A 25113-nucleotide genomic window follows, 5' to 3' on the forward strand; every position below is an offset into this window, starting at 1 on the left:
CCCATTTCCATTCCAGGTGTTCCCATTCCCATTCCAGGTGTTCCCTCCCCATTCCACGTGTCCCCATTCCCATTCCTGCTGCCCCCATTCCCATTCCTAGTGTCCCCAGTCTGCTCCCAATCTCCCCAATCAAGGTGTTCCCATTTCCATTCCTGGTGTTCCCATCCCATTGCTATTGTCCCCATCCCATTCCTGATGTCCCCATTCCCATTCCAGGCAGTCTCATTCCCATTCCAGGTGTTCCATCCCATTCTAGGGGTCACCGCTGTCATTTCCCCTGCTGGTTTACCTTTAAACCAGCACACCAGGTCTGTGCCCAACGGGGGTCCCTGTGGATCATCCAACGCGGGTCCTCCCATGGCTGATGGAGTTGGAGCAGCGGCCGAAGCTCTTCCCGCAGTCGGGGCACTCGGGGCTTCTCTTACCGGTGGGTCCGTTGGTGGGAGGTCAAGGCAGAGCTGTCCCTGAAGCTCTTCCCACACTCCCCACACTTGTGAGGCCTCTCCCTGATGTGGATGCGAAGGTGGGTGTAGAGGGTGGAGCTGTCCCACATTCCCTACACGTGTAGGGCTGTTCCCCAGTGTGGATGTGCTGGTGGCTGAGCAGCTTGGTGCTTGTGCTGAAGCTCTTCCCACATTCCAAGCACTTGTAGGGCCATTCCCTGGTGTGGATGCAACGGTGTTTGCAAAGGCTGGAGCTGTCCCTGAAACTCTTCCCACACTCCCCACACGTGTAGGGCCTTCCCCACTGTGGATCATCTGGTGTTGGAGCAGGTGGGAGCTCCGTTTGAAGCTCTTCTCACACTCCCCACACGTGTAGCGCTGTTCCCCACTGTGGATGCGACGGTGGTTGCGAAGGGTGGAGCGGTTATTGAAGGTCTTCCCGCATTCCCCACACGTGTAGGGCCGTTCCCCACTGTGGATCCTCTGGTGTTGGAGCAGGCAGGAGCTCCGCTTGAAGCTCTTCCCACACTCCTCACACATGTAGGGCCGTTCCCCACTGTGGATCGTCTGGTGTCTGAGGAGGTGGGAGCTCTGTTTGAAGCTCTTCCCACACTCCTCACACATGTAGGGCCTTTCCCCACTGTGGATCATATGGTGTCGGAGCAGGGTAGAGATATGGTTGAAGCTCTTCCCACATTCCTCACACATGTAGGGCCTTTCCCCACTGTGGATCCTCTGGTGTTGGAGCAGGGCGGAGCTATGATTGAAGCTCTTCCCACACTCCCCACACGTGTATGGCCGTTCCCCAGTGTGGATGCGACGGTGCTTGTGGAGGTTGGAGCTCTCCCTGAAGCTTTTCCCACATTCCCCACACGTGTAGGGCTGTTCCCCACTGTGGATGCGACAGTGGTTGCGGAGTGTGGAGTGGTCACTGAAGCTCTTCCCACACTCCTCACACGTGTATGGCCGTTCCCCAGTGTGGACGTCCTGGTGCCTCAGGAGGTAGGTTCTCTTCCTAAAGCTCTTCCCACATTCCAAGCACCTGAAGCGCTTTTCCCTGCTGGGAGGCTGCTCAGGGACCACCAGCTCGCAGCTCCGCCTCAAGCTCCGGCCGCCTTCTCGGCACATGCTGGCTCTTTCCTCCTCACAGCCCCCTGGGCTGGCTTTGGAGCCCCTCCTGCGGGGGCATCTCCGGCCCTTTTCCTCCCCGCTGCCTTCCTGCGCCGGGGAGCCCTTCAAAACGGCCTCTCCCACCAGGCTCTGCCGCCGGGATTTGTCCTCCGCGCTCTCCGGCCTCACCTCGGGGCCTGGGGCAGGAACCAACAAGGACACGCAGGGGATTTGCCTCCGGCCCACAGGGAAGCCCAAGGACATCCCCCCAACTCCGGCCCCACCAGGACGGCCACAAAAGACAAAAGACCCACCCAAAGGGGCACTGACTTCCTCCTCACCTGCCTGGGGGGCCCAAGGCATCTTCCTCTTCCTCGCAGCCTCCTCCTCCATCCGCCCAAGCTTTGGGAAGCAGAAATCCTGATGGGGGGGGAAAACAAGGGGTGAGCACGTTGCCTTGGGAGTTCCTCCTGCCCAAGTCCAGCTCTAGGACTCACTGGGCATCTTGTGTCCATAGAAATCTCCTAAACAACAAGATTTAGACCAGAAAAACAGGAAACACAGACATTTGGGAAAAAAAAACAAAGTCCCCCTAAATTTGCAAAAGATCAAGGGACAGCAAAAAAATACTCCCATATATGAACATTCAGCCCAAAAAACCCCTCCCAGAAGTTCCCCCTCTCTGGTCTCTGCACCTTTACCTTCTGGGCTCTCCCCTCTCTGGGCTGCTGAGGGTCCCGCTTAGGGATGCCGGGGCTTTTGGGGGTCTCAGGGGTCCCTTCTTCCCTCACTCTCTGCTTCAGGGGGCCGGGTTCCCAGACATTCCCCCTCTCCGTCTTCTCCACTTTCTTGGCCCGGGGATCCCAGGGGTCCCCACTGCCCAGGCTGCCCCTTCTCCGGGACCCCCCTTGCAGCCTCCCGGGGCTCCTCCCTCTCCCTGCTCCCCCCTCCAGCCTGCCGGGGGTCCCCCAGCTCCGCCATCGCCCCGCTCCGCTCTCCACACTCCGGGGCTCCCGCCCTTCCTCCCCCCACCCCCGGCTCTCCCGAGGGCTCCCCAAACCCGCTGCCTCGGCTCCCTCCGGCTCCCCCGGACCAGCCCCCCCCGCCCACACCGGCCTCACAATGGAGCCGCCGGGGCCTCACCCACCAACACCAACCCCCAACAAGGGGGGGACCCGCAGCCCCCCGACCACCCACGGGGCTCTGCCCACAACCCACCCCGACACCGCCCCAAAACACCCCCCGGGGACCCCCAGCAGCCCCCCGGCACACAGCCCCGCACAAGGGCCGCCTGTGCCCGAGCCAACAAAACGCCCCCACAGCCGGGGGGACACCAGAGGCTGCCCCGGGGCAACGAGAGCAGGGAGCGGATCGGGCCCCGCACACGTGGCCGGGCTCTTGGCTCAGCCGGCCGGGATCGGCAACCAACAGCACGGCCCCGACCGCCGGCTCGGCACAGCGAGCCCGGGGGTGTCCCCTCTCCAGGGCCCCCCTCTCCACAGATCAACGCATGGGGACACCAAGGGACCCCCAAGGGAACCCCTTGCCCGCTCTCCCACCTCCCCTTAGCCCCCCTCGCCCACCCCTTGCCCACCGGCCCCCCAAACCCCGGCTCCCCCCAGCTCCCTTTGGGGCTCACCCACCGCCCCCCGCGCTCCCTTTGGGGGTCCTACCCCCCGTTTCCCTCCTTTCCCCCCTTTCCCATCGGCTCGTCCCCCTCCCCCGCTCACCCCAGAGCTCCGCCCGCGGCCGCAGCGATGCAGCAGGAGAAGGAGGGGCGGCAGGAAGGGCAGGGAGAAAGGCGGAGCGGGAACGGCAACAGGATCGTCCCCCCCGCCCCATCTCGCGGGGGGTCGGGAAGGGGGAGCTTGTCCCAGATATCTTGGTGGGGGTTTTGGTGTTTGTTTCTTTTTTGGAAGGGGGGGGGTGTAGGGGGAGAATGTTTGGATCTTACAGGACTCCAAAGCTGAGCCGCAAAAGCCCCTTAGGGGGATTTTGGGGGTCCCCGGTGGGTGTTTTGGGGCGGTGGCGGGATGGGTTGGCAGCAGAGCCACGGAAGTTCAAGAAGAGGCAGTGCTGGATTCTTCCCCTGGGATGGGGCAACCCCAGATGTGGGGACAGAGTGGGAATGAGAGGCTGGAGAGCAGTGCTGGGAAAGGGCCCTGGGGGTCCTGGGGGTGCCCACTTGGCCAGGAGTCAGCAGTGCCCTGGCAGCCAGGAGGGACAACCCTGTCCTGGGGGCATCAGGCCCAGCATGGCCGGGCCAGGGAGGGGATTGTCCCGCTCTGCTCTGCCCTGGGGCGGCCTCACCTCAATAGTGGGGCACTCTGGGGGGACACAATGGAAGGAAGAGATTGAGCCAGTCGAGAGTGTCCAAAGGAGGCCACCAGGATGGGGAAGACTCTGCAGGGGAAGCCTTAGGAGGAGCAGCTCAGGGCACTTGGGGTGTTCAGCTGCACAAGAGGAGACTGAGGGGAGACCTCATGGTAGTTCCAACTTCCTCAGGAGGGGCAGAGGAGGGGCAGGCCCTGAGCTCTGCTCTGGGGGGACCAGGGACAGCCCCCAGGGAATGGCCTGGAGTTGTGTCAGGGCAGGCTCAGGTTGGATGTTAGAAAGAGGTTCTTCCCCCCCAGGCTGGTTGGCACTGAACAGGCTCCCCAGGGCAGTGGGCACAGCACCAAGGCTGACAGAGCTCCAGCAGAGTTTGGATGATCCTCTGGGGCACAGGCTGTGACTCTTGGGGATGGGCCTGGGCAGGGCTCAGGGTTGGACTTGATGATCCCTCTGGGGTCCCTTCCAACCCGCACATTCTTTCATTCTGGGATTCTGTAACACCCCACCTTTGCCTGCTTTGCTGCTTCTGTGAACCACGAGTTCCTCCCTTCATTGTTTCTTTCCTTTCCTTGACTGGTTTCTCTCCATTGCAGTTGGTTACACAGATATTTTCTAGGGCACATTCTGGACAACCACTGCTGGTTCAGTTCTGTCTCAGAGCCCGAGATCAGCCTTATGGAGCCAAAGGAACCCTGGGACACTGCGGGACCCCATGGGATCAAGGGACCATCGTGACACTGCGGGACCTCATGGAATTAAAGGAACCCAGGGGCCACTGTGGAGCCTCATGGAACAAAGTTGCCAGTGTGACATGTGGGGCCTCATGGAATCAAACGAGCCCTGAGACCTTTGGTACCCTCATGGAATCCAGTGGCCTTTGTGATCCTGTGGAACCTCATGGAATCAAAGGGCCACTGTGACACTGCAAAACCTCATGGAACCAAGGGGCCATTCCAGAATCACAGAATCAACGAGGTGGGAAAAGACCTCTGAGATCATGGAGTCCAAGCCATGACCCAACCCCACCCTGTCAACTAGACCATGGCCCTGAGAGCCACATCCAGTCTTTTCTGAAACACCTCCAGGGACGGTGACTCCACCCCCTCCCTGGGCAGCCCATTCCAACACCCAGTCACCCCTTTTGGGAAGAACTTGAGCCTCCTGTCTGACCTAAACCTCCCCTGGTGCAGCTTTAGGCTGTGCCCTCTTGTCCCACTGTTGGTTGCCTGGGAGAAGAGACCGACCCCCCCGGGTCCCCCCTCCTGTCAGGGAGTTGTAGAGAGTGAGAAGGTCCCACCTGAGCCTCCTTCTGCCCAGGCTCAGCAAGCCCAGCTCCCTCAGCTGCTCCTCACAGCACTTGTGCTCCAGAGCCTTCAGCAGCCCCAGTGCCCTTCTCCAGACACGCTCCAGCACCTCAACACCTTCCCCAAAGTGAGGGGCCCAGAACTGGGCACAGCACTCGAGGTGTGGCCTCAGCAGGGAGAGCCCAGGGGCAGAATCCCTGCCCTGAAGGCAGCTCCCTGCAATCAGCTCTGCTGCAGCCCTGCAGGGCCCTTCTGCTCCTTGTCCTGCAGCTCCACCATTCCCTGCTCCCTGCAGCCCTGGCTCCCTCAGCCTTCCCCTGCCCAGCCAGACCCCCTTGTCTGGCAGCAAGAGAGCAGCCCTGGGCAGCCCAGGGATTGTCTGGGGCCCAGAGCTGTCTGCCACAGCCTCCAGCATCTCCTGGCTTGCCTGTGCCCAGCCCTGCTGCCCTGCCAGAAGATCCCACGGTGTTCCCACTTGCAATGGAATGGGGGACCTGCTCCCAGGCTTTGCAGGCCCTTCTGTCCCTTCATCACCCACCTGATGATTTAACCAAGGCTCTGTGGATGACTGTCAGTGTTCCTGAATCACGGGTTGTGCCCACCCAAAGACATTTTCAGCGTCTCTGTCCTGCCTTGAGATCAGCTTCTCCTCCAGCACAGCCCCTCAGGGGCTGCAGAGACCCCCCCGACAGCAAAGACCTCTCCTGCCAGGGCTGCAGAGACCAACCCAGCCTTTCCCTGGCCTGGGGGGAAGCGTTTCCCCTTTCTGTGCTGTCCCATTGCCATCTGCCCCTCCAGCACGTCTCTGCTCCAGCCCAGCACTTGCACACATCGGCTCCGGGCACTCGGTGCTGCTGCTGGGAACGAGATCATTTCCTGATTCTTTTAAATGAATGGTGTTCATTAACTTGTTAGTTAATTGCTTTAGTGAATCATAACCAGAATATTCATCCTAAATAGTGGGTTAGTCTTAAGTCACTATTGGCCAGCACTTAGCAAAGTTTGTCATCACCTGCTCTTGTGGGAACAGGCTTGGGAAAATTATTGCAACTCTTGAGTTTTGCTAAACTAGCCCTGATCTGCTTCAGTGAACAAAGCCTGGGGAGAGAGGTGGATTGCTGAAACTGGACACAAGGAATGCAGAATTTACAGACCACAAGGACATTGTGCAGGAACTAGAAGATAAAGAAGAGGTTAACAAAGACCATACAATAGGTGTTGGAAACTCCCTGTCTGGAAAAAGGATAATAAAAAGCCTGAAAAATGGGGACTAATTAGCATGAGAAGTGAGAAGTCAATAACCAATAGAGGACAGAATACTAAATACTGAAGAGGATGATGTAATTTAGAACTGATGCCCTTTAAATTCTTTCTTTGTTAAACACATATAAATAAGTGAAAAGGCTGGGGGGGCAGGGAGGGCTGGAGTTATCCCCCACACACCCCCTGGCCAGAAGAAAGTGGTGTCTGACTGGCTGATGCAAAAAGACAGAGTTGGAGGGTTTCATTTGTCCCATTTGTGGCTGCAGCAGGAAGAGCAAAGTCTTCTCCTCTGGAAATGTTTCTTCCCTCAGGGTGTCTGGTGCACATTCCAGTGGGCACACAGGGGAATGCTGGGCTGGAATGGGTTTGTTTCCAGGTGGCCTGCACAGTATCCCCTGGCACAGGGGTGGCCAGGAGGCAGGGACCAAAGGGCAGGGAGGCCCTGCCCCGTGGCCAGAGCACAGGAGACACTGACTCTGAGCTCATCAGCAGCAGAGTAAAGACTTCATCCCAAAATTCTCACTGCTCCCTCCAGTAATGCAGGAAAGCCATTGTTGGAAATGGGGGGCTCTTTTGGATTAATTTCCTAAAAGACTTTAAGCTTCAAATCCTCTTTAAAAGTGGTCAGGAACAAGGGTCTCAGCCTTTTTGGGGCTGTGACAGACCAAGGGAACACAAAGGGTTGAGGAAACGCCCCTTTTGCAGGACAGAGATGATGCCCAAAGCTCAGAGGTGGGCTCCTGAAAGTTGGTGCCATTAACTGCCCTTGGGAAGGAAAGTCCCAGCCCCAGTGTTTCAGGGGCAGGTGACAGGGTGCCCAGGGCAGGCAAAGGCCAGCAACAGGTTCCTGTGCTGGCCCCTTTTGGGTGGGAGCAATCCCTGACAGAGTCAGGCTGGCAGGTGGCATCCAAGGTTTGGAGGTGGCTCCTGGGGGGGATGACAGTCCCTTCCCTTGGGAAGGACAGCACCCAGCCCCAGTGCTGGGGGGCAGAGGAAAGGTTTCCCAGGGCAGGCAAAGGCCAGCAGCAGCTTTCTGTCCTGGCCCTTTTGGCATGGCAGCAATCCCCAGACATATCCAATTTGGGAAGTGCTATCCAAATTTTGGAGCTGGGCTCCTGGAAATGATGGCAGTGCATGTTTTTTCCAAGGAGAGCATTTGGCCCCCATGCTGGCAGTGCAAGTGACTGAGTGCTGAGGGTGTTGCCAAATGCTCTGACATTGTTGGGATCAATCAAACCCTCTAACACCGTGGGTTTAGTGTGACAAAGCAAGGCATTACTTTCTTTGCTGGCTGTGTATGTGGCCAACAACAATGCTGCCTTCACACAGACAGCAGTACATCACTTTTGCACCCATTTACACATTTATGACAAAGAAATAATGTTCATCGGTTCCAAATGCCATCATTTCATTGTTCCATTTCATTCATCAGTATTTTAGCCACTCTTGCTCAGTACTCTCTTGTTGCTTATGCTAATTAGTTCACACTTTCAGTCTTTTTAGCATCTTTTTCCTCCAGTGGGCATTTTCCCCCACAAATGCTGAGCCTTTGTTCATCTTCCTCCTTACCTGCTGCTTTCTGCAGAAGGCCCTTGTTTCCAGATATGCAGGTTCAAGAACACATCTTTCTCTCCCAGGCTTTGTTCACTGAAGCTTATCGAGGGTAACTCTCACAAAACTGACAGTTCTAGTGCTTTTCCCAAGCTGTGTTCTCTCCAAAGCAGCTTGTGAGGAATTTTTGCTGTGTGCTGGCTAAAGGTGATTTATGGCCTAACACCCCCTCTGTGATTAATGGAAACAACGAATCCAAAGGCAAAGTGGGCCCACTGAAAGATTAGGAAAGGTCTCTAATTTCCAGGAAGGGCCCCGTGCTGCCACCAGACTCTTGGCTGTGGCTCCTTGGGGCGAGTCTGTGATTCCCCCCGAAACTGGGGCTAAAAGGTTCCCCTTTGCAATGGTGCCCGTCTGTGCCTGGTGCATTGGGAGAGGCCTGTGCCGAGGGCAGAGCTGGAGAGCCCCTGTGCTGCTCCAGGCCTGCAGAGCTGCCTCTCTGCCTGCAGCCCTTGCCAACTGGGAGCGGGCAGGCCTGCGGGCTCCCTACCTGCTCTCCAGCCTCTCCCGGGCCTCGGGCGCTCCAGCCCCGGCCCACTGGGGCTCCGCTGGCCTCGCTCCGTGGGGCCCGTGTCTCCTGCCCCTGGGCAGCCCCAGCCCACCCCGCTGGGCCATGGACTGGCTTTGCCCACAGCCGGGAGCTTGGAGAGCCTGGGGGGAAAGCTTCTGCCAGGGGGGTCCTTCCCAGGCCTCCCGTCAAACCAGGCGGGGTCTCTCCTGAGAGCAGGAATTCTCCCTTGCTCGGCAATTTTCCAGGGACCTTTGCAGTGGAAGTTTCTGGCAGGGGAGTTACAAAATCAGGAAGTTTCTGAATGCTTTTCAGTTGGGGTAGTTGTCACATAAGTGTCCAGGTTTTGGAGAAGAGATGCTGAACAAGGACCCTCTGTATCCAGCTGTAAATACTCTGCTCAACAGACAAGGTCAAGTAAAGTTCAAGCTCCAAACAAGCACCAGAGACCACCAAGAGGCCACCAACAGGCCCCAGTGACCAAATGAGGACTTTGGAAGGACTTCAGAAGGACCTCTCTGAGCTAATTCCCATGGGTGTGATCTTTCTGAGGGAAGGAGTGAATATGTAAGACATTTGCTGGATGTGTAAAATTGTGAGTAAATCTCAGCTGCCCTGGGGGAGGACGGGGCACACTCATGGTTGGGGGGAAGATCCTCCCATGGGTGAGGGGCTGATAACAAAGAATGGTTGCCCACTATTGCTCCCAAATTGAGCCTGGGGGTTTCTTTTCTGCCCATTTACGGTCCCACCATGAGGAGACAAGTGCCCCTTGCAGCCCTGGGGCCTCATTGCCTCCTTGTCCCTGCTCAGCAGCCTGGGAGGTTGTCACAGGTTTACTTGTTCAAAAAAACCCAGGCAGGGAATCTTTCTTTGCCCTGCATTGCTGTAAGGGGGGATGTTGAACGGGGGAGGGGAGTTTTTGCCTTGGGTGATTGACCCACACAAAAGAACCAACCAGCACATCCACATTCCAGGTTGAAGACCCTCCAAAGGCTGTGGGGGGGTGTGGGGTTTTTTTTAACTCTCTCCTCAGAAAGGGGAGGCACTGCCTGGAGGATGCCACTTGCCCCTGCATGGTCCCAGTTGCTACCAGTATGATCCCACTAGGAGTCCAGTCACCCCCAATGATCCCAGTAAATTCCAGACACTTCCAGTGGATTCAATGAATCCACTTTGATCCCAGTCATCCCCAGTATGGTTGCAGTCCCTCTCCCATACTCCCAGTATTATTGCATTTACTCCCAGGATGATCCCAGTATAAACCCAGCAGGGTCCCAGCTGCTCCCACTCTGATCCCAGTTGCCCCCAGTGTGGCTGTTCCAGGATGGATCAGGAATGGGGACCCCTCTGTGCCCCCCCCTTGTGTCCCTCTGTTCTGGGGGAGCTTTGGGGGGACATCTGCACCCCAACACAGCATCCAACACATCCCAAAGTGTACTGGGACCCCCTTAAACCACCCCACAGCCCCCCAAGGAATTCGCAAACCCACTCAGAGCCCACCAAGGATGCCACCAAACCCCTTTTTGGGGGTGACATTTATGGGCTCTGGTGTTACTGGGAGCCCCCCCTGCTGAAGGTGAGAAGCTCTTGGGTGAGAGGGGGTGTTGGGAAGAGGGGGATCGGTGAGACAGAGGGGATAAAAGGGGTGGTGGGACCCCAAACTGAGTGGGAGGGGAGTGGGAGCCCCCAAAAGTGGAGGGGGAGGGGGAATGAGGATTGGGGGCTGATGGGAAAGGGGAGGGAGAGGTCAGAAGAGTGGGGAAAAGGGGAGGGTGGGACCCCCAAACTGAGCATGAGGGGGCTGGGGATTGGGGGAATGATGTGTAAGGGGTGGGAAAGGGGGGAAAAAGTGGGGGTTAGGACCCCAAAAGTGATCCTGGGCTGCCACGACCCGCGGGGAAAAGGAATGGGGACGCGGCACTGCCAAAAGGGTTCGGGACACAGCAGAGGTCCCGTGAAGCAATGCCGATTTTATTGGGGGTAACAGTAACTTATATAGGGCAGGTTCAAGGGTGGAGTTTGGACTAAGGAGGAGCATAAGACTGACAGCTCAGGGATGAACGTGATTGGGTAACCGGGCAAGGAGGGGAGGAGTTTTACAGTAACCGGGGTTGTAAATTCTGCGCCATACTTGAAATTGTTCCCACTCAGCTTTATGTTCTCCAACACTGGGCAGGCTGGGAATTGAGTGGAACGATGGAAAACCCCTTGTCAGAGAGAAAATTGGGTGACCTGAGTGCTGGATGCTTTTAGGAAAGAGATCTGAACATTTCTTGAACAATGGAGGGGGGTGACTTTTTTATTCTTGACCTTTCCAGTTCTCCATTTGGGGGCAGGATGTCCTCTGGGCCAATGTTTTGCTCCCTTTGCAGTGAGTGCAGGCTCAGAGGGCTGAGCCCTCTCTGGCTGGGCTTGGCCTCTCCTGGAGAGACTCAGGCCTGGCTGGGCTGCCCCAGGCAGACGCTGCAGGAAGAAGAGCTCAGGCCGCCTGGGTCTGGTGTCCCTGGGGCTCAGCCTGTGCCCCATTGCTGGGCAGGGGCTGAGCCCCACCTCTGCCTCGGGGCCTTGGCCAAAGGGCTGCCAAGGAAGAGGCCCAGGAGCCTTGGGGCCTGCCCAGCTTTCCTCCTCCCTGGGGGCTCTCAGTCCTCCCCTGACACCGGGTGGGCCCAAGGCCTTGCTGGCTTCGGGCTCACGGCAGCACCGTGAGACAAAGCAGCGCCGACAGGGCAGAGCAGAGGAATCGTTGGCCCTGCAGCGTGTACCAAAGGAATTTTTGGGGAGATCTTCCAATTCCCTGGTCTGGAGAGTTCACCACGCCTTCTTTTGTGGGAAAAAGAACAGGCCATGAATTTTGGGTACTTGATTTTAAGGCCTTTTGCCTGGACATAAGGCACAGCAATGGGAAGGACGCAGCGTGAGGCTGAGAGGTTTCTGTCATGGTTTGTGGGCTTGGGTGAGATTGGGCCAGAATTACAGGACACCTGTTAAATCTGGGCTTTGGGAAAGGTTGGGGAGGGTTGGGAAAGGTGTTAAAAGGGTCGTTTTGCCTGAGGTGTTAAACATGGGAGCGGGTCTGTCTTCCCAATTCCCAAGAGAAGAGATCCCATAAAGCTCCCCTGCAGGTTGTGTTTTAAGGAACAGGAGAAGAGACCGAGGGTAAGGGGTTTCTTTCCTGGAGGGAAGGGCCATTCAGGTGTAGAATGTCTCATTCTGGGTTGTAAATTCTGCACCATGCTTGAAATTGTTCCCACTCAGCTTTATGTTCTCCAACATCTCCCCCTTCTTTGTTTTCTGAAACGCGGGCGATGTTTGCCTCGATGGAGCTCAGCAGCAACTTGCGCAAACATAGAATCAGACATGGTAAAATAGTACAGACAGAAACTAAACCAAAAAGGGGGTTTATTATTTATTATTATTATATTTTGGGGGGGTCTGGGCCGAGCTTTGAGTCTCCAGTGACGACATGGGCACCACAGAATACACAAAATCCCATTTTTCCCGGTTTTCCCCCCAAATTCTCGGGGAGCAGCCGCTCCAGCCCCCCTTGGGGGAGGGCCCTGGGGGTCACTCTGTGCCGCAGCGGCTCCCCCAGTGCTGGGGGTCTCTGACGTCGACACTGTACTGGGACTCCCAGTCCCGCTGGAAAAGGGCACGGAGCTTCTCCCGAAACGTTCCAGAGCCACCTCCAGGCTGGGCCATGACCAATCCCAAGCCCCCCGTGCACTCAAAGTAGTCCCCCGACCAGTTGGATGTGCCTGGGGGGCACCGGGGGGGTCAGGGAAGGGGTTCGAGGGGTTCAGGGAGAGGTTTGGGGATCTAGAAATGAGTCTGGGGGACTCAGGGAGGGGTTTGGGGGGTCCAGGGATGGGGTTGGAGGGGCTGGGATAGGTATTAGGGGACTTGGGATGGGTTTAAAGGGGTCCAGGGAGGGGTTTGGGGGGTCCAGGGAGTGGTTGGGGGGAGCCTAAAAGGGGTTTCAGGGTGCTGGAATGAGGCGAGGGGGGTCAGGGAGGGGTTTAAGGGGAACGGGGAGGGGTTTGAGGGGTCCAGGGACAGGGTTGGAGGGGCTGGGATGGGTTTTAGGGGACTAGGGATGGGTTTTAGGGGTCCTGGGAGGGGTTTGGGGGGTCCAGGCTTGCGGAGACCAAGGAAGGGTTTTAGGGGTATCATCAGGGGTGAGTTTTGTGATTGTAGGGAGGGAAACAGGGAGGGAACCCCCCAAACTCCCCTCCCAGAGCCCCCCAGAACGCCCTGAGACCCCCAGACCCCCCTGAGCCCCTCACTGACCCACGTAGGCCGCCTTGTCTGTCACCATGTACTTGTTGTGGTTCACGCGGGTGAAGGGGATCCGGGACTGACGGGGGTCCTCGGGCACCAGGAACAGCCTCTGGGGGGCACAGGAGACCATCACCCCCCCCAAGGGGCCGTCACCCCCCCAGGGGTCTGCCACACCCCCCAGGGCACTATCACCCCTCGAGGCCACTTGTTACCCCCTCAATGGCACTGTCACCCCCACCAGAGCCACTTGTCACCCCACAAGGACACTGTCACCACCTCAACATCACCATCACCCCTCAAAGGCCACTTGTCACCCCTCCAATGGCACTGTCACCCCCCCCAAGGTCACCGTCACCCCCTCACTGTCACTGTCACCCCCCCCAATGGCACCATCACCCCCCAAGGCCACTGTCACCCCCCCAACGTCACTGTCACCCCCAAGGCCAGTCATCCCCCCACCTTGGTCACCGTGTCCCCCCTCCCGTTGTCACCCACCACCTGCACGTCGAAGCCGGTGCCGCCGTTGGCGAGGGCGGCGAGGGAGTGCAGGAAGGGGAACATTTGGTGGTTGCTGTGCTCCCAGCACCCCACCAGCAGCCGCACAGCCACGCCCCTCTCCACCATGGCACGGCGCAGCTGTTCGTCGATAGGTGGCCAGAAGCGCTCGGGCCGCGAGAACTCGGTGCCGGGCAGGTAAGTCATCACCGCCACATCCACGAAGGCAGCGGCGCCATTGATGACGTCCAGCAGTGCGTCCAGGTCGGCAGTGCGGCCCTCAGCGCACAGCGGGGGAGGGGAGCTCTGCCGGGGGCGCCCAGGATGGGGGGATGACCCAACGTGACCCAACAGGACCCAACGTGACCCCCCCCCAGCAGGTGGGGTGTGTACCAAGAAGTAGACAGCGGTGTCGGTGCCACTGAGTGTCAGCACCAGCGGCGTCTTCAGGTTGAAGGAGGTGGAGAAATTCTCTGGCCACGGGGATGGGATGGAGGCCCCCGGCACGCCCAGGGCCCAGTAGGCCTCAAAGATCTAGGCCAAGTCCTGGACCAGGCATCTGCAGTTGTAGACAGTGGCACTGACCTCCTTTACCTGTGGTGGGTTTGGGGTCACTCCGTTGGGTTTGGGGCAACCCCGTTGGGTTTGGGGTCACCCCATTGGGTTTGGGGCAATCCCATTGGATTTGGGGTCACCTTGTTGAGTTTGGGGCAACCCTGTTGGGTTTGGGGCCAAGCTCTTGGGTTTGGGGTCACCCCGTTGGGTTTGGGGTCACCCCGTTGGGTTCAGCACCCTCTGTTGGGTTCCCCACCCCGTCCAACCCCACCCCCCTGGGTGAGGGACCTCCAGTCGGTAGGGATGGTGGTTGCCATTGAATTATTGCACCACGGCGAAGAGGTCCCGCGGTAAAGCGGTTTGTTTGCAGTAGCGTTGTGGGGCGTAAACAGAATGGGTTGAGTATACCGGTGAAAAATAACACAGGCAGTGGTGGGGAGAGAACCTAACAAATCAATCTCTTGAAAAGGAATGTCAATAAAATTAAGTGCTGCAATGGTTTGGGCGAGATTTGGAGAATTAAGTGGGATGGCTCCTTTGTTGCGGGTTTGGGATACAAAGGAGTTCCACTCCACAGGGGTGATGGGAATCCCCACGAGGCATGTGCGAAATGGACTCCCCGCACTAGCCAAGGCCAGGCACAAGGTGTCCGTGCCTGTAGCCTTGGCCAGCGTTGCCCACAAGTTTTCTCCGGGCTGACTCATCCACTCCCGCAGAGGTGTCATGCCGCAGAGAGAGACGAGTCCGAGGATGACGACGCCGAAGAGCGAAGTTGACACATCGTGGTTCCTGCACAGTTCACTCGTGATGTATTTTAACACTCTTGGCTGGGACCCACTTTGGCCAGTCCGGACCTGAAATACAGGTGTAGCCCTTCCCCCAGGTGATCAAGGGGAAAGGGCCCGTCCATGTTTCGGTTAGTGGGTCCCGGTACAGGATCTTAGCTTTTAGAGAGGTTACAGTAGTGGAGCTTGATCCAAAATGGCGATCTGCTGGACTTCTGTTTGCGTGAGTGTCTGATTCCTCCAGCAGATTCAAAAAATTTAAAACATACAGAATTTTATCTAATTTCTCTTGGGGGGACAGGCCAATACTCCCCCTTTTTTGTTTTTTTTTAATAAATTTGTGATGTTTTGGTGGGCACGCTCCACTATACCCTGCCCTGTGGGATTGTGAGGGATCCTGGTGGTATGGTGTACTCTCCACTGTTCAAAAAACCGTTTCATGTCCGCAGACACGTAGGAGGGCCCGTTGTCTGTTTTTATTTGCTTTGGGACACCCATCCTCGCGAATGCAGACAGAAGGTGTCTTTTTACATCACGGCTCTTCTTACCAAAATGCGCGGTGGCCACAGTCATTTTTGAGAAGGTGTCAATGGACACATGCACAAATTTTAGTCTGCCAAATTCAGAGATGTGCATGACATCTGATTGCCAGATTTCTAATGCTGAAAGACCTCTCGGATTGGTTCCTTCCGGGACAACTGGCGTGATAATCTGACAATCAGGGCACGTTTTCAAAATTTCCTTTGCTTGCGATAATTTGAGGCCAAAATGTTTCTGTAGTGACCGTGCATTTTGGTGGAAGAACTCGTGAGAAATCTTAGCTTGTTGGTGTAAATTGGGAGTAACCACCATACCTGCCAGATGGTCGGTAAGCTGGTTTCCCTCCGCCACAGGACCTGGTAGAGCGGTGTGTGACCTGGTATGGACAATAAAAAAGCCAAATTGTCTATTCTGAATTAAAAATAGCAGTTTAGTCAGCAATTCAAATAAACTCCGATTGGACACATCTTTTAGATATGAATTTTCAATACGTTTGACCACACCAACAACATAGGCCGAATCTGAAACTGTGTTAATTGGCTCACCACAAAAAATTTGGGAAGCTCACACAACTGCCAAAAGTTCCACAATTTGGGGAGAACCTTGTACTTTATGTATATCGTGAAGCCACTTGTCTTTTTCTCGCCAAATTACAACCGCATTGCCAGTTCTCCCAGAGCCATCAGTGAATATGGTTTTAGCATCTTTTATGGGCAAATCTGATTGAACAATCTTTAGTTTCAGTGGAATTTTGATTAATCTCTGAATAAATGGGCACGCCGGGAGGTGTAGCCGAATTTCTCCCGGGTAGCCTCCGATGGCGATTTGAAAACCGATGGAAGTTTGCAACAGTTGTTCTAGGTGTTCAGAAGTCAGTGGGAGGTAGATAAAATCCAGTTCCTCACCACTGAGTTCGAAACACCTAGTGCGACCTTTGAATATTATCTTACCAATCATTTCTGAGACGGTGGTGATTGTCTTGCCGAATTGGTGCGGGAGGAATATCCACTCCCACAAACAGAAGTCCTTTTTGTCGCCGGTAAACTGGCCTAGAAGGTCGAAAGGCTGTCTCTCTTCCCTTATGATTCCCAAGGAGGATGGCAGTCCCTCCATCCTCCTACACGATTGTCTTTCGGACACTTTCTTTTCACCAGTGGATAGGGCCTTCATTGCGTCTGATGTTAAGTGACGAGGGGAGGACAGGTCAGCATCTCCTCGGAGCAGCTCGAACAGTGGGTGCAGATCATCGGTTGTGATCCCCAGCACAGGTCTGATCCAATTGATCGCTCCCAGTAGTTTTTGGAGGCCGTTTAATGTCTGGACTCGCTTGTCAATTTCGATTGCCTGAGGTCTGATGGCTTTTTCTGTAATTTTGAGTCCAAGATACTTCCAGGGTGCTTCCCTTTGAACCTTTTCAGGGGATGTTTCCAGTCCTTTATCTTTTAGAGCCTAAATAGTTGAATTTAACGTTTTATTCACAGCCAGTTGAGATTTGGCACAAATCAACACATCATCCATATAATGGAAGATGATCGATTGTGGGTATTTCTGCCGAATTGGACGCAACACTTCTGCCACGTACATCTGACAGAGCGTTGGGGAATTTTTCATCCCCTGGGGAAGCACCTTCCACTGGAACCTGCGGTGAGGTTCACAGGCATTGATGGCAGGGACAGAAAATGCAAATCAGACCGAATCAGCCGAATTTAAGTATATTTGGAAGAAGCAGTCCTTTATGTCAATGACCACTAGGGGCCATTCAGCAGGGAACATAGATGGTGACGGCATTCCCTGCTGGAGGGCTCCCATTGGTTCCAGGACCTCATTAACTTTGCGCGGGTCCTGGAGAAATCTCCAGGAACCTGAGGACTTTTGAATGACAAACACTGGAGTATTCCAGGGACTGGTGGAAGACTCCAGGTGTCCTTTGGCCAATTCCTGATTCATTAAATCATTTAAAATCTGCAGCTTTTTTCTTGGTAGGGGCCAGTGATCAACCCAAACTGGCACATCAGTTTTCCAGCTCAGTTTGGGGAACTGCATCACTTCAGTGATCCCACCTAAAAATTTTCTTCAGGAGACAGGGTTCTCAAAGAGAGCTCCCACTGCTCCATAGCGTCCTGTCCCCAAAGTGTGATTGGTATGTTCAAGATGTATGGTTGGAGGGATGCTGGTCTGCCCTCCGGCCCATAAACAGTAAGTACCTCCTTGCTTCTGACTGGGTATTGTGTTCCCCCCACGCCGCTAACTTGCACGTATGCCGTCTGTGCGGGCCACCTATGCGGCCAGTCCTTGGAGGCGACGATGGTAACGTCTGCTCCCATGTCCAAGAGTCCTTCTACTTTGACTCGCTGCGGATGTCTGGGCTGTGAATAATAGATTTGACATGTTAATAGAGGGCGAGAGGATTCGACAGTTGTTGACCATAGGACTTCCTTCTCGTCCTTCCTCCTCTGCTCCTTGTCGAAAGACAGCACACGCAGCAAGTCATCCATAGATATCATCTTGGCCACGGGAAAACGGTCCTCCAGCTGCACAGGGGGAGTATGAACATATAAACAGACAGCGATGTTAGTATCTGTAAGCCCAGTCAGAAGGGGAGGCACTACCATAATGCCTTTATCCACGGCTGAAAAGTGTGAGGTAATCAAATAAGTGGCATCAGGGTCAACCGTTGTTGATGGTTGAACCCTGGCGAGTTGCTCATATGAGCTAAGGTGAAGGGAGGGGTGAACAACCGACAAGATGACCCAGGGGAGTGGAGAACACTGGTTCGCCACGGGGACCGGGTCAGGGAGTGGCCGCGAACTACGGGGTAGCTGGGCGCGATGGTTGGCGCAGAATCGAGCGCACGTGGGGGGCAACTTCTGTCATCGCGCTCCCCCGAGCGCTCAGCTCCCCATTTCTCGCCGGCCCGCACTCACATGACTGAAGGTCCGGTAGTGACGAAAAGGTTACTCGCTTTCGTAACCTGGGTGATCGGCGCGGAGGGAGAGGCTCACCGTTGATGTTCGTGAGCGATCGGCAGCTGGAGGTCCAGTGCCGTCCCTTCCCGCACCTACGACACAAGGTTTTGGGTAAGTCGGGTGTGGATTGAGACAATTGGGGACAATGTTTTTTAAAGTGTCCCTTCTCCCCGCACTCAAAGCAATGGTTAGGACCAGAAAATGCGGCTGCCAATAGACGTGCTTTATGGGAGTTCGATCCTATATTTTTGCACACTTCTATCATCTCTAGTAGAGTGGGATCTTTCAAAAGCTTAAGTGCTTTCTGGCAGTCCTCGTTAGCCTTTTCGATGACCAATTTATTAAATAGAATTTCTTGGCATTCTTTTTGAGGAACTTGCCAGGACAAGTCAGGGGACATTCCTGACACCCTCACCCAACACCTCATCCCTGTAATTTAAACTAAGAAGGGAGGAATAACATCTGGAAGTGTTGAGAAACCCGATTAACATCATGGGACTCACACTCTCTACCTCCCAGAAATTCGTTTACCGCCGTCTCAAAGACTTTGTAACAGAGCACGGTCACCCGCTTGATAAGAAATCAGCGAAAGCTCTCGCCAGATGGCTTGACCGCAATGGTCACCAAGTTAGCGATAATACGTCATTTGATAAGTGGCAAGCCATCGGGTTCCAGCTATGGCGGGAGAGCGGCAAGGGTGACCGGCTCGCTAAGGAGGCGCTTATAGCCTGGAGGCTTGTTCTGATGGTGCTTCAGCACCAGATGATGAGCAAGAACATCAGCAGTAACATCCAAGGTGCTGAATCCTCCAAGTTGATAGAAGAAAATAAACCAAGTGCAGAGAAGGACATAGAAAACACGGACAAGGACACTAAGAGTATTGGCACTGACACCTTCCACTCAGACAAGGACACTGCAAGTTTCCATCAAAATGGAGGGAGGGAAAAGAAGGACATCAGCTGTACTACACAAGATGGCGGGTGGGAGACGGACAGCGAGTCCCAAGATGGCGGGAAGGTGCGAAGAAGAGGATCGCGGTGATTTCGAAATGGCGTCGAGGAGGCGGGGCCCCGGGTTTCGTGGGAAAAATCGACGTGGGAAAAGCGGAGGCGGGCTCTTGTAATTCCACCCACAGCGCCGCCTGCACGCACGGAGCCCCTCCCCAGACTCGCTTTCTTCTACACCCACCTCCACCACTCCAGTCTCCTCCCCAGAGCCATCTCCCTCCCGGAAACCACGGGGTGCAGTGGGCGGGGCAAGGGTAAAGGTCCAGGTCAACATCCGCCAAGATGGCCGCACCTGTAAGGCCCAGGTCACCGAGGCCTACCCCGCCTGCCGGCACCCTCACTCCGATTGTCACTGGGCGCTGTACTCCCCGGAAGAGCCATCTGCCGCTCCGGATATCTGGAGAACCTTCCGGGAGGAGGTGGCATGCGCCAAAGACACGGAGTTTTTACGGGCTTTTCCTGTATACTATGACGAGGGTAAAGCACCCGAATGGCGTCCAATTTCGTACCCCATGCTGAAATATATAAAGAAAGCCATTGTGGAGTACGGGTTGGGCACCCCCTTTACCCTGGGGCTACTTGAATCCTTTTTCTTGGCTTATACATTAATTCCATTTGACATAAGGGCAGTGATGGGAGGATTGTTAACAACCGTACAAGCCTCTGTTTTTGAGGCGGAGTGGAGAAAGCAAGTAGTAACCTTTGTGAACGACCGAATGGAGAGGAGAGGTATCCCCCCACTGCAAACCATAGACGTGCTTTATGGTGAGGGAGATTACGCTCGTAGAGGGGATCAAGCACGACTGGATCCTAAATTGCTAGACGTATCTAAAGAATTGGCATTAGAGGCCGTAAAGAAGGTGGCCGACGCTTATGTGCCGACCCCCTCCTTTACAATGATTAATGAGGGCCCGAAAGAACAATTTACAGATTTCATAACTGGGCTGAAAGAGGCTATTGCCCGGCTAGCTCAGTCGGTAGAGCATGAGACTCTTAATCTCAGGGTCGTGGGTTTGAGCCCCACGTTGGGCGCCACTTGCCATGACCCGCGGGGAAAAGGAATGGGGACGCGGCAATGCAAAAAGGGTTCGGGACACAGCAGAGGTCCCGTGAAGCAATGCTGATTTTATTGGGGGTAACAGTAACTTATATAGGGCAGGTTCAAGGGTGGAGTTTGGACTAGGGAGGAGCATAAGACTGACAACTCAGGGATGAACGTGATTGGGCAACCGGGCAAGGAGGGGAGGAGTTTTGATGTAACCGGGGTTGTAAATTCTGCGCCATGCTTGAAATTGTTCCCACTCAGTTTTATGTTCTCCAACACTGGGCAGGCTGGGAATTGAGTGGAACCATGGAAAAACCCTTGTCAGAGAGAAAATTGGGTGACCCGAGTGCTGGATGCTTTTAGGAAAGAGGTCTGAACATTTCTTGAAGATTGGAGGGGGGTGACTTTTTTATTCTTGACCTTTCCAGTTCTCCATTTGGGGGCAGGATGTCCTCTGGGCCAATGTTTTGTTCCCTTTGCAGTGAGTGCAGCCTCAGAGGGCTGAGCCCTCTCTGGCTGGGCTTGGCCTCTCCTGCAGAGACTCAGGCCTGGCTGGGCTGCCCCAGGCAGACGCTGCAGGAAGAAGAGCTCAGGCCGCCTGGGTCTGGTGTCCCTGGGGCTCAGCCTGTGCCCCATTGCTGGGCAGGGGCTGAGCCCCACCTCTGCCTGGGGGCCTTGGCCAAAGGGCTGCCAAGGAAGAGGCCCAGGAGCCTTGGGGCCTGCCCAGCTTTCCTCCTCCCTGGGGGCTCTCAGTCCTCCCCTGACACCGTGTGGGCCCAAGGCCTTGCTGGCTTCGGGCTCACGGCCCGCCGGCACCATCCCAGCGGCCTGACCCCCCTCCTTCCCCTCTCTCCAGCCTCTCCTGCCTTTTCTGCCAAGGGGCCATCCAAGGCAAACCCCGGTTCTCAGCAATGGCACCTGTGGCACGGCTGCAAGGCTCCAGTGGGCCAGGCAAGAGCAGGAGCACCGAGAGCCTGAGGAGCCAGGAGATGCCCTGGCTGGGCATGGTGCTGCTGCGGGACGAGCTGACACCTCTGCACAGTCTCTGCCCGTCCCTGCCAGCCGACTTCTGCCCAGGCTCTGGGCACGGGGACGCAGCACTGACACTTTTCAGCCCCCGCGCTGTTCCACAGAGGCTCTGATGTCACAAGGCCCTTGCCTGGCAGCCAGGAGATGGGCAAGGCAAGGCAAGGACGGAGCCTTGGGCAACAGACAATGGATGATGGACAAGTTCTGGGCCATGGCCATTTGGTAGAAAAACAAAGTAAAAGTTTAAGCTCTGCCATATTTCAGTGGTCAGAGACCTGGCAGAGAAATCTATTTTTGAGACCTGGACACCAAGAAGGCAGAATTTCTAAACCACCAAGACCCTTAGAGAAACCAGAGACAAAGACAAAACTAACACAGACAGTTACTGAGGCTCTCCCTATCTAGGGAAAAGACAAGAAAAGGACAAAAACTGTGGACTAAGCATCATGCAAAGTGAGAAATCAAGAGCCAATAGAAGAGAGAATAAGAATTCCTGCAGAGAACTGGTAAACCAATGGACAGGAATTCTTTTGTTTGCTAAAATGTAGAAACAGTTAAAAGTTTTGAGAACTGATGTACAGGTGTTAGAGAGCAATTCCTGTGTCCCTTCAGCGCTGAATGAAGTAGGGTCACCTCTGGAACCCAACCAACTGCTCAGAGATTTTATTCCCCGGCTTTCGCTGACGGTTTCTGGGGACCCAGATGAGACAAAGCAGCGCCGACAGGGCAGAGCAGAGGAATCGTTGGCCCTGCAGCGTGTACCAAAGGAGTTTTGGGGAGATCTTCCAATTCCCTGGTCTGCGGAGTTCACCACGCCTTCTTTTGTGGGAAAAAGAACAGGCCATGAATTTTGGGTACTTGATTTTAAGGTTTTTGGCCTGCACATCAGGCACAGCAACGGGAAGGATGCAGCGTGAGGCTGAGAGGTTTCTGTCATGGTTTGTGGGCTTGGGTGAGATTGGGCCAGAATTACAGGACACCTGTTAAATCTGGGCTTTGGGAAAGGTTGGGGAGGGTTGGGAAAGGTGTTCAAAGGGTGGTTTTGCCTGAGGTGTTAAACATGGGAGCGGGTCTGTCTTCCCAATTCCCAAGAGAAGAGATCCCAGAAAGCTCCCCTGCAGGTTGTGTTTTAAGGAACAGGAGAAGAGACTGAGGGTAAGGGGTTTCTTTCCTGGAGGGAAGGGCTGTCGTTCACTTGCAGGAGCCCTGCACTGATATTGCCAGTCTGGTTACCCAACCTGAACACAGCTGAAGATTCCTGCCAGACAAAAAGTGCCAGGACAGAAAGCTCTTGCTGCCCATGGAGTGCTCAGGGTGTCCCACCAGCTGCACCTGAGACCTTGAAGCTATAAACTTTCCTTCCTGGGGGAAAGGGCTGTCCTTGGCTTGCAGGTGCCCTGCGCTGAAATTGCCCGTCTGACTGCCCAAACTGAACAGAGCTGCAGATTCCTGCCAGACAAAAGGTGGCAGGACAGAAAGCTCTTGCTGCCCATGGAGTGCCCAGGGTGGCCCCCCAACTGCATGTGAAACCCAAAGGTTCCAGGCTTTCTTTCCTGGGGGAAAGGCCGTGACATCCCAAAGAGTCCCGTGGCAGACAGGTGGGGCTGCACTGTGGGGGTGTGAGGTGTTGGTTCTTTGGTTTCCAGGGGCTATTCCAGAATGGAGAGGACAGGCTGTGACATCACAAAGGGGCCCATGGCACAGGGGTTGGACTGCATTCTGACCTTGTGGGGTGTTGGTTCTTTGGTTGCCAGGGCCCATTCCAGAATGGAGAGGACAGGCTGTGACACCACAAAGGAGCCCTTGGCACACGGATGGGGTTGAACTGTCACGTGGTGGGGGCTTGGTTCTTTGGTTTCCAGAGGCTATTCCGGGATGGAGAGGATGGGCCAGAATGGATAGGATAACAAAAGGGCCCAAAGCACATGGGTTGGTCTGCACTATGGTGTGGGTTGTTGGTTCTTTGGTTGCCAGGGCCTATTCTGGAATGGAGAGGACAGGCTGTGACAAGAAGTGCCTGTCAGAACTGCAAAGACGGATGCACAAGAATCTTCTGTGGGCATATTCTCTGTTCTGCCCCACAGACCCTTGTGTTGGGGTGAAAACACAGCCTCTCTGCTTCTGTCTCCTGAGGGACTTGTTCTTAGACATCCCTTTCCCCTACACTCCTTTTAAAAGCCCTCCTGGCAATTCCCAAGCCTGCACCCAGCTCTCATCCCCTCTCTGTCCTCTTCCCAATCCCCTGGTCAATCCCAACATCCCAGGACAGGGATCCCAGGTGCTTGGCTGCACTCCCACCTAGTTCCATATGCTGGGCCATGATATCCCAGCACTGGAGCAGCCAGGTCAGCAGGGGTTCTCCCAGCTGGAGGCTGAAATCTTTTCACATCTCTCACAGCTCATCTGGGGATGGGGATCTGGTGATTATCTCTGGCCCTGCCTCTTGCTCCTGTTCTGAGGGCTCTGCTTCCCCTTCATCCCTCACTAACTGAGCTGATTTGGTCTTGGATTTCTTCTGTAGAGGGGCAGCTGCTACTGGCACAGGTTGTTCCTCTGCAGTTTGAGTGGCCACAGCACCTCTTGGTCTCCTTTCCTCCTCCTCCCCCTGAAGGCACTGGGTCTTAGTTAAACAAGATTACAACTTAGAAATTAAGAGACTTCAGGTGGAAGTGTGGAAAAAGAAAAGAAACAGCTTATTATTAAGAAAATCTGAATAAACAACAAATGGTGCAACCAAAAACTTTCAGAAGAAACAAAACAAAGTCCCAAACCCCCAGGTGGGGGGAGAAACTGTCCCGGCAGTTCAAAGCTCTCTCAGCCCCGTGTGCTCGCAGCCAGCAGTGAAGGAGTCCCTTTTCCCAGGGCAGTCCCCAAAGCAGAACACCTCGCTCCCAGATGGGTCGGGCTCTCTCTCTCTCTCTCTCGGTTGTTCTCCACGAGGTGTCTTGTGGGGAAAAAACTTCCTCTCAGGAAAAGAGAACAAGGTGGCCAAAATCAGCTCCCGCTCTGTCCGGTCCCGGACAAACCCCAAAAGCCCCCGAACAAAGGACCCCCCGCCCTCCCCGCGGCCACCGCGGTGTCCCCGAGAGCCGCCCTCCCCCCACTGCCCCTGCCCAGCGCCTGCGGCTCCGCTCCAACCCACCCCATCCCGGGAGACACAGATGGGAATGGGGGGACACTGGGAAACAATTCCAACACCTCTTTTCAAACCTCTGACACCTGGTTCCCAGACATTCCCAAAGAAGGAGCTTCCCGTGGCCTCGAGCCAGGGACCGACCTTTGGATTGAACCAACTCCTGGAGAGACACGTTCCCATCCCTGTCCCCATTCCCATTCCTGGGGTTCTCATCCCTGTCCCCAATCCCATCCCTGTCCCCATTCCAATGCCTGGGGTTCCCATCCCTCTACCCATTCCCATTCCTGGGGTTCCCATACCTGTGCCCATTCCCACTCCCTGCTGTACCAACCTGTTCCCAAGTGTCCCCATCCCTGTCCCCAATGTCCCCATTCCAGCCCCCCTGTCCCCATTCCCATTCCTGGTTCCCACAGAGGAACTGCCGGATGCCGGAGGAGGAGCCAGGATTTCTTGCCCAAAGCAGGAGATTTTCACACCCAAATTAAAGCCTCAGGAATAATTGTGGTCCTGGGTTTCACACAGGAAAAAGCAGGAAGTTGATCCATGGGGAAGAGCCGCAGGGGGGCCGGGGTGGGTGGGAGCAGCGGGATGAGCTCTGCCAGCAGCTCCTGCCTTTCCGCAGGGAGAGGGAAGGGGTGGATCCAGCTCCAGGATCACTCAGGCCGTGATTCCTGCTGGGATGAGAGCGGGGAAAGGAGTCA

The 25113-nt window shown here is 55.4% G+C and overlaps 1 protein-coding gene, 1 non-coding gene and 1 pseudogene across 2 annotated transcripts in view; 1 reads left to right on the plus strand and 2 right to left on the minus strand.

Moving 5' to 3' along the window:
* Nucleotides 1-609: 609 nt before the first annotated feature.
* LOC127464027 (zinc finger protein 551-like) overlaps nt 610-25113 on the minus strand; it is a gene marked incomplete at its 3' end in the record, with an annotated part of 68060 nt that continues 43556 nt past the window's right edge. The window contains exons 3-4 of the mRNA XM_051774122.1: nt 814-1485; nt 610-739 (exon numbers count right to left, since the gene is read on the minus strand). Of these exons, the coding sequence (XP_051630082.1) occupies nt 610-739; nt 814-1485 (802 nt within the window). The remainder of the gene's footprint in view (nt 740-813; nt 1486-25113) is intronic.
* LOC127463997 (5'-3' exonuclease PLD3-like) lies at nt 11718-15187 on the minus strand (annotated as a pseudogene).
* On the plus strand, nt 20162-20234 carry TRNAK-CUU (transfer RNA lysine (anticodon CUU)). Its single transcript has one exon. It is a non-coding gene; the product is annotated as a tRNA-Lys (tRNA).

Source organism: Manacus candei, unplaced genomic scaffold, assembly GCF_025592945.1.
Source record: "Manacus candei isolate 608988 ecotype Guabito, Panama unplaced genomic scaffold, ASM2559294v1 h1tg000185l, whole genome shotgun sequence".
In the NCBI taxonomy this organism is placed as follows: Eukaryota; Metazoa; Chordata; class Aves; order Passeriformes; family Pipridae; genus Manacus; species Manacus candei.